Source organism: Erinaceus europaeus, chromosome 7, assembly GCF_950295315.1.
Source record: "Erinaceus europaeus chromosome 7, mEriEur2.1, whole genome shotgun sequence".
Classification (NCBI taxonomy): Eukaryota; Metazoa; Chordata; class Mammalia; order Eulipotyphla; family Erinaceidae; genus Erinaceus; species Erinaceus europaeus.
Window position 1 is genome coordinate 53,162,793 of NC_080168.1, and position 16,069 is coordinate 53,178,861.

The window sequence follows — 16,069 nt, forward strand, 5'->3', positions numbered from 1 at the left end:
CAATATATATTTGCCCTAAGCTTCTGGTTTGTCCTTCACCATTGCTGTTTTTTTCTCACATATAATAGTTTGATATTTTTAACTGAAGTGCTTAGTTTCTGACATCATATAGATTCCACATGTAGAAACCTAAGTAACATTTACATATACAAAACATTGGTTTTCACTGAAAGTCCAGTTTGCATTTGTTGCCATACAGCGGGGCCCCGTTACTCAATTTATCCACCTTTGCTTCCTTCACTTTAGGTAACTACTACTTGGCTTTTGTACTTGAAAGTCTATTTTCATCTACCACATGAGCGAAGTCTATGGTGTCTTTATATGTTTATGGTATTATAAACGTTTTGAAATGGATTTTGATTTATTGTGACTATTAAAAAACACACTGAGGGTCACCACCTGTAACACTGAGTAGTGCTGCTGGGGCTGGGTCATGGCACACCAGCTATGCACACATCACCATGCACACGAACCTGGGTTCCAGCCCCCACTCCCACCTGCAGGGGTCACTTCACAAGTGGTGAAGCAGGTCTGCAGGTTTCTATCTTTCTATCTCCTCCCTCCCTTCTCAAGTTTTCTGTCCTGTCAGAGGAAAGTAGAAAGAAAATTGTTGACTAGTGCCGGCATTAAGTCCCAGCAATTACCCTGAAGGAAACAAAAATTCTTAATTTTTGTATGACTATTACCAGTTAAAGTGCTTTTTTTTTTACAGTAAAATCTTAGATTTTCTCATTATAAAACTGAAATTCCATATATTTCATAAATACTGAAAACTGAGTTAAATAGCTCACCTGCTTAGTGTGCTGCTTTGCTATCCATGCAATCCAGGTTTGAGTCTGGCTCCTTCCACAGTGTAAAAGGCTTCAGCGCTGTGATTTTTTCCCCACCTCCCCCTCCACCTGAGAAAGGTCAGACCACAACTCTGAAACCCTGATGACTCTGCCCCCCCCCAAAAAAAAAAACACCACAAAAACCAACCATTTGCCTTTATTTTAGATGAGTGTTTTATATGGATGCCTATCTTGTACATGCACAGTGCTCTGAGACATGTCTGCCTTTCGCCCCAGGAGCAGTACATTTTCATTCACCAGTGTGTGCAGCTGATGTGGATGAAGAAGAAGCAGCAGTTCTGTATCAGTGATGTCATCTATGAGAACGTCAGCAAGTCCTAGTTGAGGATGAGAGTGGTAAGTGGGCAAGAACCCCTGGAGGGGCCCTGTCTGGACCAATGGGCAGCGGATGGGGTGAGTCAGCTGCAGCCTCCTGAGCTGACTGACTCTGGCCCACATGGAGCAGGGGTCACAGTTAAAGGGAAAGCTTCCCAGTGCTTAAATGCACTTGACGGGTGGGGGTGGCAGGCAGGAACACGACATCGCTCCCTTCTGATGAAGGAATCAGCCTTTGGAGGTGTTAGGAACCTTAGCTGAAGTCACAAGCCTGCCTGCCAGTTCAGGATGCAGGATGTGGAGGGTAAGGACCAGGGGAGCAGGAGAGGGTTTACATTGCACCTTGATGTCTATCAAGAAAGAACCAGAATGGGGGCAGGCGGTGGCATACCCCATTGAGCTCATTCAACAAACAGTGCTGCATAACTACTCCTCCACTCTCAATTTTGTTTTTAAAAGGCAAAAAAAAAGCTCACTGGGAACAGTGGATTCAACATGGAAGTACCTAGCCCCAACAATAACTCTGAGGGATAAATAAATAGTGGAAATTTGGAGGGTAGACAGAAAGGGTAAAAACTAAGACACAAAGATGAAAGTGCACAAATAAAACCATCTGCATTGCATGTGCTGGAGGGCTCAGCAGTCTCGTTTACTCTGGTTCATACACATTCTTCTCTCCCCTCTTTCATCCACAGGACAGGAAATGGCACGTGCCCATCCTCGTTGCTATCAGAGGTTTTGTTTGGGGGGGGCGGTCCGACTAGCCATTTTGCTAGAAAGAGCTCCTGCTTTATCATATGTGGCCAAGGGGATAATTTCTCTCTCATAGAAGCACTGGGAAGACTTAGCCTTAAGAGAACCATCAGTGTCCTTTGGACTTCTGGACAATGGACCAAACACAGCTGAACACCAGGAAGTCCAGATGCTCTGCAAAGGGCAGGGAACACAATGCTGGTATGGGGTTTCCTTTGCTGATGGGGCTGAGTTTTTTCTTATTTTCAGGTGCAATACTTTTATACGTGTGTGATTTTGTCAGAAAGTGAATTTCTGCTCAGAGCCTAGAAAGGAACAGGCAATTTTTAGTATCCAGTTATACCTCACATTATAAAGAGGCATAACTACATATGGAAATGGTCTCTCTGCTACCAGGAAATGGAACCCTCGATAGCTGAATTCCACCTGTAAGCTCCTGGACCAGAAGTGGAGAGGGTGGGAAAGGAGAAGAAAAGGGTTTTCCCAAGAGAGCTACTGTTTTCTTTCCAAATATGAAGAGCTGTCATTTCAGTTTCAAAGTAGAGTAGAAAAAATATTCAGGTCTCAGCTGTTTTAGTTCTTTATGGTTTTTCTTATTAACTGGCCTGTGTGTATATTTTCCCTTGGACTAACATTACATGTTTTCAACAAACCATATCTGACTCAGAAGGGCTTCAAGTCTGACCCTTTAGATACCACTGCTGCTTGAGCAATCATGCTGCCTAGACTTGTATTCCTTTCTCTGGTGATGTGCACCCCTGTGAAACCTATTTATTTGGTAACTCTAGGTTGTGAAAACACTTTTCTTTTTCCCCCGAAGAGCTGGGAATTGGGGCAGTTAAAGCAGTGGACTGCAGCATGCTAGGGTAATTATCTGGCTACATTCTAAGTGGTGGGGTTATTCTGTCAAGCATATCCATGGACTCAGACAGATTTCTTTTCGGTTGCCAGTTTCATTTCTAACCACTGTAAGTAGTAACTTTTCTTTGGACTTTTGTATAATTATAGTACTTGATTGTGGATTGTGACATGAATGCTGTCAAAATGGACACTTCATGGCAAGTGAAGCCTGTTACATTGTGTCACTTCTTGAGAAATAAGAGGTGAAGGCGTAGAAAAAAGGAACCCTGTGGGTCAGAGAGTCTGCTTCCCTTCCCTGTGGTGGCCTGTGTGCACTGCAGATGGCTTTGCACTCCCTTCCCCCTTGATCTCGCTTATCCCTGCCCTGGTGTCTCAACACTCCCGACAGACTTAGGTTTAATATTTGATCAGTGACCTTAGTGCTGGGAGGGGTGCCAAGTGAACAGCCCTGCACCCTGCTGCCTCTTGTCACTGAGAAGGCTTGGTCACAGCACACCACAGAGCAGCTCTTGGCTGGCTGGTGAGTGTGGGTCTCACCTTGCGGCTGACGGGCCCCTGCAGGCAAACAAACAGCTTGGGCTCCTCAGGTCTGTCAGTTTGTACACACCTCCTGTCCTGCTGCCACCTCTTCTCACTCCCACCCCCTTTAATTTCACTTTTTCTCTTGGACACATAATGTGTCACGACATTCTCAGGGGTAAACGCAGTGATCTGAGATGAACACACCTGGGACACTCGGGAGGAAAGTCACAGGCCAGAGCCCATTCTTGGCTTTATCAAGACTGAAACATAAAGCACCTCATAAATATTTCACATTCTTCTTGAGCACCCCTTCAAGCCAGAGATCAGATAATGCCAGATCAATTTTCCCAAAAGAGGGAAGGTATCCAGAATTGAGACAAGTCTCACAAAAGTACTTTACCAGAACATTACTGCAGAGAGGCCCTGGAATTTGTGGAGCTAGTGCAGGAAAAAAAACAACCTTCATTTTCTAAAAGTAAGTTTTAAAACCCAGCGGACTCTCCTGGCTCTAAGCTGTGGGCTGACCTAGATGACCCCATATTTGCAGGTAGAAGTATCACATACACCTAGAGGTGCTCAGTGTGGACTGTAAGGACACCCTGGCCAGCTGAATTTCCTCCCAGGACTCAGCTTTGAGCATTTAAGGATAGACAGCCAGGGTTTCTGTGTTATGGAATAGGGTTTCCATTTAATTATCTGAGTCGTGCTTCACATGAGACATCATCCAAACAGTTTATAACAGCCTCTATCTGTACAGAAAGAGCCAGAGACTTTGGAAATATAAAATCCCCACCTCCCCACCTCTGAGTCCTACTGAAACCAAATCCCTTGGCTGCAGAAACCAATGTCTGAAGTTAATCGAGGAAACATCAGGATCTAATTTATAAATTTACTATTTGATAGCAATAATGTCAATACACATTATGTGATGAAGAGCAAACCTTTTAGACAGCATTCTAATGCAAGGATGATCACTCTTAATGAAGAGAGTTAATCTCCTAAATTTAAAAAAAGTCAGGTTTTATAATGCTTTTCTGAAAGGTGCTATATCTCTCCAAGAAGATGGTGGGACAACATGAAAGCACAGCCCAGAGACTTTGGGTCTGAATTTTTTTTTTTTTTTTTTAGGCCATTTGCCAAGTACTTAGAGTGACTGAGTCCAATTCCTTTGAGCCAAATCCTCCCTGCTTTCTAGCAAGGAGGTCCTTCCTGCCTACCTCAGGAAATGTCTCATATAATGTGCTTCAAATTAGCTGGCTCTCTGCTGGGCTCAGATAACACTGGCACAGAGTCAGAGGGCAGGGCCAAACAGTGCATCCTCTCTGGCCTTAGGGTTTATAGAGATACCGAAACAGAACATGCAAAAACTACAAACTTCTACCAGTAGTTTCAGCCTGATCCTGGCAGGACCCTCCACTAGATATGGAGTACAATGCGCAGTCCTGAGGCCGGATTTTAAGAGGGACATTAGCACGCTCGGGATTCATGGGAGAACAGGTCACAGTAACAAGCCCTGGAGGAGTGAGTCTTTTGTTCAGCAGATACTTGTACTGCGATGGTCCAGTATGAGTCAAGCCTCTAAATTCACCTGCACATTTTCCCCAAAACATTTATGGAGCTATAGGTGCTGGGGGAAAAAAAATCAAAGGACCAGATGAGGAACTATCAGAAAAGCTGTGAGACAATGCCAAGGCTAGAAAAACTTACCTAATTTCTCGCTGTGTCCACAGGGGACTAGGCTTTTGACAGAAGGGACCACACATTCAGGTTCTGTAGACATAGGGGCCTTCCCATGGGGTGGGGGGGAGTGAGGGCTGAGACAGTAGCACAAAAACAGGCAGATCTGGAAGGGAGTTAGAGTGCCAGCAGCAGGTCGCTGTCCAAAAGCATCCACAACAGAAGCTTACTCACAGGCCTACAACCAGAAAGATGGAGACTGTCCTTTAAGGGTAGCTCCCAGATACCTTTCCCCTTGTGGGAGACTGAGGCAGCAGGTGAGGCTGACAGATAAGTGATAATAGGAAGGAGCTGGAAGTGGCCTAGAGCAGAGGGTGGGTACAGATTCCCTCCCTTGAACTTGTGTCAGTCTAGAAAGTAACAGCCACATGGTCTGGGAGCTGGCACAACAGACGAGGCATTGGACTCTCAAGCATGAGGTCCAGAGTTCAATCCCCTCACATCACATGTGATGAGTTATGCCTGGTTCTCTACCTGTCTTCTTCATGAGTAAATAAAAGTAATGGCCACATAGTACTACGTGCAAGGACCCACTCGACAGTCCAGGTTTGAGCTCTTGCTTCCTACCTGCAGTGGGTCTGCAGGTGTCTATCTCCTCTATATTTCTCTGTCCTATTTCGGAAAAAAAAAATGGCTGCCAGGAACAGTACATCCACAACAGCCACTAAAATGTTCTGGGTAAGTGACCTAAGGTTTCCTTCTATAACCTATAGTCCTGATGTCTGTTCCACGTAACAGCTGCTTAACACACTAGACACACACCAAGGGAAAAATTCAAATGCAACAAGAGTAGGTAGCTTACTCAGTAAGTAAAATGATTCTTTCTATCTATCTATCTATCTATCTATCTGTCTGTCTATAGAGAGAGAGCGACATAGAAGCTTTTACCAAGAAACAAGAAGTAGCTATGAGTTAGTTGGAGCATATGGCAGTGGAAAACAGTTTGTGGAAAGAACTGGAAAAAGTGAAAGCAGTGTAGGAGTCCTATTGGACAACAGCTGAGTCAGAGCTCCTAGAAGTAGAAACACTACTGGCCAAAATAACTAAGGTGCTGTTACTCTATATATGAACTATCTGGATTCAGTTAAAAGTCAGAGAATCAGGGAGATGACAGCAGCAACAGCACTGCACTTTAATGCCCAAGGCTTCATCATAAATCAGAGCTGTGTGCTGGTCTTTCTCTTTTTATCTTTAAATTGAGAGAGAAGGAAGTGATGGAGAAAATGACTGTTAGGAGTGGAGGATTCTTTGTGCAGGTCACAGTGATAAACCCTGCTGGCATTTTAGAGAAGATGCTAATGAGAGGGGGAAAAAAATCACTGTAAGACAGTATTTAAGAAACAAGTATGAACCATAATATGCTAGTAAATTGAATACAATATCCTACCAAGATTAAAACAGTAGGAATCCAGAAGACAAAGACCACAGGTATAAAAACTTAATAAAAAAAAGTCCCCAGGTTCCGGTTCCCACCTGCAGGTGGAAAGCTTCATGAGTGGTGAAGCAGTGCTGCAAGTGTCTCTCAATTTCTGGCTGTCAATAAAAAAAAACTTTAAAAGTCCCATAAAGCAAAAATGAGGGCCAGATAACTATCAGTAAATTTGCCAAGCCTCCTCTTCTCAGCCTCTTCGAAATAACTTTTGTTAGGTCAGAAAACCCAAAAATAAACCCATACATGGCAATACTTAATTTATAACAAAGGAATTCGTGGCCACATCAAGAATAGTCTCCTCAAAAACTGGCACTTGCAAGAGAATGAAATTAAATTAACTCCTTCTGAAAAACAAATGCAGGATGAATTAAAGATCAGGATGTAAGATCTCAAAGTGCCAAATACACAGACGAGAAGATGGGTGAAAGACTTTATTACCGTAGCACTGAGCCAAATGACAAGCAGAGTGAACGAGTTTACTCTTTCGGAACTATATCAATTAGAGATACTTCTGTACAGCAAAAGATGGCCAGTTAACTGAAAGGGGAAAAACACCTGTATGTTACCCTTGTGATAAGTTCTTTATGAACCTTGGATAGGGAACACTTAAGAACAGCCCAATTAAGAAATGGACAAAAGTTAAACACTGATCCAAAGAGGGCAATTGAATGGCCTATTGGTACATGGAAAGATGCTCACCACAGGGACCAGCTTTATCCACTCCTCAACCCCCTCCCACCTGGTTTCTATTTACAAAGGCTAAGATATGAAAACAGAAGTACTTTCTTAAGTGACTGGATAAAGTTGATGCCACACAAAGTGGAATATTATACAGCTGTGAAAGATGACCTGTTGCTATTTACAATGCAGTGAACTCAAGGGGATTACGAAAGCACAGATTTTACCTGTGTGCAATGTAAGGAATTAAATTGATGAGCAGAACAACCCAGTGGCCACTGGCAACAGAACTACGGTTACCTGAGGGGTAATGGGCAGAGGTGAGAGAGGGTGTACAAAAGCATTGTAGGCTTTGTTGATTTAAAAATAAATAAAAACATATGATTGAATCAGAGTTGTGTTTGAAAAAAATCTAGAAAACATTTTTCAGCAGTTTTCATTTACGTTGGCAACGCAGTAGTTCTGTCTCTCACTTACCTGCAGTCAAACATGGTCTGAGATCACTTCAAACATGAGTGGGAACACAGACCAGGATGCTGGGAGTCAAACCTGGAACTTCAGACAAGAGATTCACATGTCCTCCATCACTATAGAGCTTCCACTACAAAAGTGTAACACTGGGGTCCAGCTGGTGGCACACACGTTACTATGCGCAAGGGCCAGGGTTCAAGCCCACTCCCCACTTGTGTTGAGGCAGTGTTTCAGGTATCTGTCTTTTCTCAGGTCTCTATCCAATAAATGAACCAATAAACTACATTTTTATATCATTATGATTTTCTGTTTTACCCAGTGAAGGTAACAGTACTCTACCTCCCCCCCAGTGGCTTAGAGAACAAAGGCAGCAGGTCCTCATCATGTTGGCTACTAATCAACCACACAGGCCCTGGCACCATCTCCCAGCAACCCCACCTACTGCTTACTCACCAAAGGCCTTTATCAGCCGCACCCCAGCCCAGATCTCCTCCTGGGCACTTCCAGGAGAAGCTGCCACATCACAGGCAGCCCTTCATTCGCCAGCAAGCATTTCCTTACTTGGTTTACACATGAAAGTGCCTTCCTTACATAGTAATGCCTGGGTCTAGAGCTGTTCCTGCGCAGGCATGAAGCCTGACCCCCCCCTTCCCCACAATGAAGTGCTGCTCAGGGCTACTCTGGACCCAGTGGGCTTTTCGGCCTCCTATGGAGTGATGGTGATTCCTCCTTTTGTGTTAAGCTCTTTACTGGCCACTCTTAATTTCCATATCTGATGAGCAGAGTACCCATTAACAGGTTAAGGCATGAAGAGGCAGCTGAGTTTAATACTATATATATTTAATAATTAAACTAGTATATAGTTTAATACTGGGTTATAACACAGTGGGCACAAGATTCCAAAGCAGCTGTGTCCAGCCTCCAAACTCTGTCCTACCACTCATGTATCTATCAGTGCTAGAATATGATGGCCCAGAAATACATACATTCATTTTCAGGGAATGTGTTTGGTTCAGAAGGTGGCCTTTCAAGTCGAGAAACAGTACATTTCTAAACCCTGAAGAAAGTCATCGACTTACCCAGCATCCCCCAGCAGGCAGTGACAGTGGCTATGAAGATGGATGTGCAAGACCCCTGTGCCTAGAAGGAAAGGCGGGATAACCAAAGGCCACAACGTTCCAGATTCTGTGTATGTATTCCAGAAATACATACAGCATCCTGTGTAGGCTCGATGGGGCACTGGAGACTTTTTCCTGAAAGAGTCAGCAAAGACCACCCTGCTGGACTAAGACTGTGGATGGTGGGTGATACAGGCTCATTCATTCCTGCCCTCAGCACTGTGCATCCCCCACTGGGCCCATGTGGGTCACCAGGCCTTCTCCTCTGCTTTGGAAGCTTTTGCTCCTGGCTGACTCCAACATGAGGACAGTAGACTTACTATTTCTGCAAGTGTAACAGTCGCTGTGAAGCGACTCCCCTGTAGTTGGGGAGCCGGGGGCTCAAACCGGGATCCTTATGCCAGTCCTTGTGCTTTGCACCACCTGCGCTTAACCTACCTGCTGTGCTACCACCTGACTCCCTCTAGGTGTCTTCTTAAGGACAGTCAGCTGCTAAATGTCAGATCCCAGCTGCTGGGTCTGGGAAATCTGTACTTTGCCAGGGACTTTGCCTCCCCAGAGCACCAGGTACCCTCCAAGGGCTCTGCTTTTAATCTTACACAGGAGCCTGGGAAGCACGTTTCCGTGCCATTTACCAACCAGGAAACTGGTTCACAGAGGGATCAAGCAGTGTCCAAATGTGGTACCTACCTATTTCCAGTTATTGTTGGAGCTCGGTGCCTGCACTACGAATCCACTGTTCCTGGAAGGCATTTTCCCATCTTTGTTGCACTTATTGTTGTTATTGCTACTGTTGTTGTTGGACAGGACAGAGAGAAATCGAGAGAGGAGGGGAAGACAGAGAAGGGAAGAGAACGATAGACACCTGCAGACCTGCTTTACTGCCTGTGAAGTGGCCCCCCTGCAGGTGGGGAGCTGGGGGCTTGAACCAGAATCCTTATGCTGGTCCTTGCACTTTACGCCATGTAAACTTAACCTCCTGAACTATCTCCTGACCCCTGTGGGCAGAATTCTTTTTTAATGCTGCCCTGGGGAGTGCACCAAGGGCCTTACATGTGCAATACTTCTGAGCAGTCTTCTTGACTTTTTAAATTCTGTATACTTGGGAGAAGGGTGACAACTGAGGAAGAGACATAAGAGTTAAAGGAGAGGCACCAAAGTGCCACTTGAGAGCCCTTTGATGCCCCTCCTAGTGGTAGTGGGCTTTGCACTAGTCTTATGCCTGGTGAGTCCTCCGCTGGGAGAGCGATCTAGTTGTCCAGAATATGCTTCTTGATGTTTGAGTGACAGGTGCACACAGGTATCCCTCCTCTAGATGGTGATTCGGGGAACCAGGCACCTTTCATCTGCTTCACTAATGTCTCTTTCTGGAGAGGCCTAGGGGTGGGATGTGGACAATGGAAGTGATCCCCTGTCCCCACTGTAGACCAGTGAAGCAGGTCTACAGGTTTCTTTCTCTTCCCCTCTGTCTTCTCCTCCTCTCTCCATTTCTCTCTGTCCTATTCAACAATGATGATATCAATAACAATAATAAAACAAGGGCAAACAAAGACACCTAGTATCTCTGTGCCCACAAAAAGCAAGCATCTACCTTGCAGAGTGGTGGACAATGACGAACTGGTGTAACACATAACCGGTGTAATTCAGCAGCTGTGGGCCTGGCTGATTTGACAGCAAATAAATAGATGCTGTTCATTTCGGCTCCTTGCTCAGCACCTTTATGCCAATGAGCCTCCTGCACACTAAGACAGGCCAGAAGGAACCACCTGGTTCCCTGGTCCCTCACACCACACTTCCTGTGGCCATGCTGTCCACCATATCTGTTCCCCTGTGCTCAGTGCCCGGAGTCCTCATCATTTGTCTTCTCAGTGACCAGAGTACAGGAGCGTTTAATTTGCATTTGCAGTTAAGAGTGCTTTTTTAGGGCAAGATAGTTCACCTGCTCTGCCTTGCACACAGCCCAGGTTTTGACCCCACCGTGCACCGGAGGATGTCTTGATGCTGTGTTGTCTTTTCTTCTCACTCTTTCCTGCTCTGTCTGGGAAAAAAGTAGTCCTGTTTAGGCATGTATTATTATTTTTTAATTTTTTATATTTATTATTAAATAGAGATAGAGAAATTGAAAGGATAGAGGGAGATAGATAGACACAGGCAGACCTGCTTCACTGCAGGTGAGGTGTGGGGGTTTGAACCCAACTCTTGCATAGTACTATGTGCACTTAACTAGCTACACCACTGCCTGACCCCCAAAATGATGCTTTTTCCTGACTCAAATAGTCTTTTTATGCACTAGACTTCATATATCAGAGCAAAAAAAAATCTGCATGGTATACAGTCATATATATAAGTTGAGTTTCAATTATTTGTTTCACTGTATAACCTTGTATGGGCTGCCTTCATTTGAATCTCAATTTCCCCATCCATAAAGTAGGAATAGATGTGAAAGTTCCCAGCACACATGACTTTGCCTCCCTCTCCTTAATAATAGATGGAAGAAGGCCTCAGTGATTGCTACAACATAAAAGTTATAATAATTTTTTTAAAAATAGAGGGGTTGGGCGGTAGCACAGCAGGTTAAGCACACGTGGCGCAGAAGCGCAAGGACCGGCTTAAGGACCCCAGTTTGAGTCCCCGGGTACCCACCTGCAGGGGGGTCGCTTCACAAGCAGTAAAGCAGGTCTGCAGGTGTCTTTCTCTTCCCCTCTCTGTCTCCCCCTCCTCTCTCAATTTCTCTCTGTCCTATCCAACAATAACATCAATGGCAATAATAGCAACAAAATGGGAAAAGATGGCCTCCAGGAGCAGTGGATTTGTGATAGAGGCACCAAGCCCTAGCGATAACTCTGGAGGCAAAAAATAATAATAATAATGCATAGAAAACTCAATTTTCCATGATCTGAAGGAGATCTTCTCACTTGGGGGAAGGAATGACAGAATCTGAGAAACAATATACAGTATTCCACTCCAAGACCAGACATGAAGGAGAGGGCTGGCAACTTTCAGGATGGTCCAGAAAAGCAGCAGTAGTTGGACTCCATGCCTGGAATGTCAGTCAGGAAGGAAGGTGCTCCTGGGACCAACCTGGGCCAGGACCATATGGGCCTGTAAGGAACCTTGGCCCACTGCCTACTAATGCCAGCACTGAACTAAAGACAACATGCCTGAGGCTCTTTAGGAATCATCAGTACAATATTCCAGTGGTTACAGAAATCCAGATTCAAAACCTTAGTCCTCACTGAGCTCCCCCAGTAAAAGGATGTGTGTGCATGTGTGTGCGTGTGTGTGTGTGTATGCGCATGCCCTAAAAAAAGCTCAGAGCATCTACTTCCTCAGCTTTTCTTGTTCTGAGCTCTGAAGACAGAAAGGAACAAGAAGGAAAGGGGCTAGGAGGAAGCTCAGCCAGTACAGAAACACTTTACTATGCACAAGGACAGGAGTTTGAACCCACAGCACCCACCACATGGGAGCACATTACAGGTCACTTGGGAAGGTCTATGAAGGTGGTGAGATGTGGTGTTGGTGGTGGTCTCTCCACTTTATCTCAAATTAAAAATCCTACTGAGTGGTCTGGGAGGTGGTGCAGTGGATAAAGCATCAGACTCTCAAGCATGAGGTCCTGAGTTCAGTCCCCAGTATCACATGTACCAGAGTGATGTCTGGCTCTTTCTCCCTCCTCCTATGTTTCTCATTAATAAATAAATTTTTAAAAATCCTACTGGGTCAGTGGAATTATGCCCCAGCAAAAAAGAAAAGAAAAAAACACTTCAGGGGGTATGAGAGTAGGTCTGCTTGAAAGAGCATGAGGGATCAAGGTGGTGCTGGGTGGTGGCGCACCTGGCTGAGCACACGTTACAGTGCACAAGGACCCAGTTTCAAGCCCCTAGTCCCCACCTCCAGGGGAGAAGCTTTGTGATTTGGTGAAGGGCTGCAGGTCTCTCTCTCCCTATCTCCACCTTCTCTCTCAATTTCTGGCTGTCTCTATCCAATAAATAAAGATAATTTAAAAAAATTAAATGACTTTTTTTTTGTCGATAAAGGAACCTGGTGGTGAGAATTTGGTGAGGAAAGAGGTAAGGGCTGAAACACACCCTTCTCTGAGGTCACCTCACCTACAACCACCTAGTTTTTTGAATATTTCTTTAATTTTTATTACTGACATGAGGGAAAGAACTACCTTCCCCTCCTAGTTCAGTCTCAAGGCCTTTGCTTCAGCCCTACAAAGACTTCTCACTCTAGACTAAAAGGGAAAACAGAATATCACAAGCGTACAATCAGAGCCTCTGGGTACCGCAGGTTTTAGGATGAGATTTTGCTCCAGAAGATAAAGAGAATAGCTTCAGAGATGAAGAAAGCACAGGGAGCCTGAGCCTGTCTGGTTCCTGACAGTGAATGTTGTATCTAAGATTCTCTTTGGAATATTCAAATCTTAAAGTAAATACTTAAAACTTGTTTGCTGTTACTCAGAAAAAAAAAACACTGTTTATAAAAACCCTTTTATCTGTATCTGTACAACTCTGTAACATTCCAGCCTCCTTACACAACCATGGAGAAGTGTGGAGACCCAGCCTTGGGGAGACAGATCTCCACCCAGTCCCCAGTGCAACCTCTGTAAACATAATGTAATGTCTCACATTAGCTTCTCACAGTTCAGTGCATCTTAATGAAGCAAAGAGCTAAGATTTCATGGTCTCCTTTCATAAGCCTTACAAGACTATAGGCATTGGGACAAGAGAACTCACTGCATCGCTGCTTAAAGACAACTCCCCAGGAGCTGTGCAGTGACCAGGATCCAAGAAGTGCCCGTTAATTCTGCTGAGTTAGGGGTCAGGCTGTGGCATACCTGGTTAGGTTACCCTGAGCAAGGACCTGGATCCAAAACCAACCTTCAGGAGGGGTGAAGCAGGGCTGCAGGTGACTCTCTCCCTCCTTCCATGCCTACCCACTCAATTTTCTTTCTTTCTTTTTTTTTTTTTATGTTTTATTATCTGTCGGGCATTAAACCAGCTCCCCCTGCTCCATGCTGCATTGCTGATAGTATGGCCTATTTACATAATCACTGTTTTGCCTGATATATCTTCTTTCTACCTAGGGACCCTCCCTGCCTGCAGGGTATATTAATCCCACCAGTTAAAACCATCGCAACAGTTGCTAAGGACGCTTATACCTTCCCAGCATGCCTTTTGCCTCTCTCCACCCCCTTTCCTAGCCATTTCCATTCCCAACTTGCCACTTAAGGTTTTATCCCATAAAACCCACTTCTCTTCCTCTCTTCTTCTCTCCCGCATCCCGACCTGGAGAAGGGCTGGCTTGCAGAGCGGGAGGTGGCCATTGTGGTTTGGCACCACCTGGCTTAACCCACTGTACTCACACCTGACTCTGGGACGCTCCCGTGTGAATAAAAAATTGTATTACCACTCCACCATGAGTTCCTGGATCCTCTCATCCACCTGCAATGCTAGCCTGGCAATTATCTTTATTTATTTATTGGATAGAGATAGCCAGAAATCAGGAGGAGAGGGAGAGGGACAGACAGACACCTACAGCCCTGCTTCACCATTCATGAAGCTTTCCCCTTGCAGGTGGGGACTGGGGGCTTGAACCCAGGTCCTTGCTCATTGTAACATGTGTGCTCAACCAGGTGTGCCACCACCTGCCCCCCCAATGTTCTTCTTACTATCAAATAAAACAAAGGAGGGGGTGTGAGGAAAATATGGCTGCTGAGAGCAATAGATTCATTGTGTAGGTCCTGAAAATAATAAATCAAAGCTTAGGGCACTAGAAGTCACTAGAATTTCCACAGAAGAGCATAGCAGAGCCATTTGTGCAGAGTGTGGCTACAGAAGTCACAGATTTGACACAGCCCACACAGACCACCATCACCCAGTGCTTCTTGAGTGGATGCTCTCAGGCTGTGCATGGAACAGGGTTACTAGAGGGAGCTGTGCAGAAGGCAGTGGAGGTGCAGCCCAGGGGTCTGTTTAATACTGTTTAACCCAGTGGCCATCTGGTTGAGACAAAAAATTTCACCAGGGACTCATTACCAAAAAAAAAAAAAAAAAAAAACGGGAGGTCGGGCATCTGAATTAAGTACTCCTCTGTGGAAGCTATTCTTCACAGGTACAGACTTTCACGACAGACAATCTGTATACCAAGTGAGAGGACGCTGGAGAACACACTAAGTCTACCATGACTCATCCTAATAAAACCCCTCTATACAAGTTCAACCTCGGGTTAGTCAGAATAGTTGCATGCTAGAAGAAGAAAGAAGTGAGAAGAAAGAAGAAGAAAAAGGAAGAAAAAAAGAATTTTTCAACAAAGGTAACAAATTCTAAAGTACTAAAAAGCATATCATCTACAATGTCATATGTGTGTGTGTGTGTGTGTACATATTCAAATATGTATATTAAACCACTACACATACAAAGAACGAGTGAAACAGAGCCCATGGGGTTGGGAGGAGGGCAGGGAGAAATTAATAGGCTCCAGGCCTGAGATGGTACAAATGGATTTATCTGCTAAACATTATAAAGAACCCTATATTTTACAGAAATCAAGTTGAGCAAAGAACTTAATGGAAGTGTTTTAATAAGTGAACAAATAAAAAGTTTTAGCAGAGGGCCAGACTTCCTTGCCAGGTATAGGCTGTATATTGCCAGTGTATAGGCTGGTCCCCACTGTACTGAAGGAAGCTTCAAAGCTATGCTATCTTTTCTCTCCCTCTCCTTCTCTCCATCTCACTTTATCTGAAACAGTCAACCATGAAGTGGCTGGTTGAGCACACTTGTCCAAATGTGCCAGGATCTGGGCTCAAGCCTCCATCTCTCCACCTGTAGTGGGGAAGCTTTACAAGTGGCAAAGCAGGGCTGCAGGTGGCTTTCTTTCTCCCATCCTCTCTATCCCCCTTACCTCTCTCAATTCCTCTATATTCTATCAAGTAAAGATTAAAAAATGAAAAGTAAAAGAAAATGGCCATCAGGAACAGTAGATTCATCATGCAGGTACCAAACCTCAGCAGTAACCCAGGTGGCAAATAAAGGAAATAAAAGAACAATGAAAGAAAAAAAATTCAGTCTATTTAGAATGGTGAAGCCCTGGAGATGAGAAAAACAAGGGGAGAAATCTCATTAGAGAAACAGGAACTACAGAAAACAACATAAATTCTGGAAGTGGGGAGCCAGGTGGTGGCACACCTGGCTGAACACACCCATAACCATACACACAAAGACCCAGGCTGGAGCGGGGGGGGGGGGGGGTGGTAGTTCAGCAGCAATGAAGCAGGGCTGCAGGTGTCTCTACTCCTCTTTCAATTTCTCTCTGTCCTATCAAATAAA

General features: G+C 44.8%; 1 protein-coding gene across 2 annotated transcripts in view; it reads left to right on the plus strand.

Annotated features, from left to right (window-relative positions):
• Positions 1-5,606, plus strand: part of PTPRO (protein tyrosine phosphatase receptor type O) — a 284,837-nt gene extending 279,231 nt beyond the window's left edge. For both annotated transcript variants that reach the window (XM_060194429.1, XM_060194430.1), the window contains 2 exons: positions 1,068-1,187; positions 1,862-5,606. In XM_060194429.1, coding sequence (XP_060050412.1) covers positions 1,068-1,172 — 105 coding nt within the window. In that variant the 3' untranslated portion in view covers positions 1,173-1,187; positions 1,862-5,606. The remainder of the gene's footprint in view (positions 1-1,067; positions 1,188-1,861) is intronic.
• Positions 5,607-16,069: the final 10,463 nt, after the last annotated feature.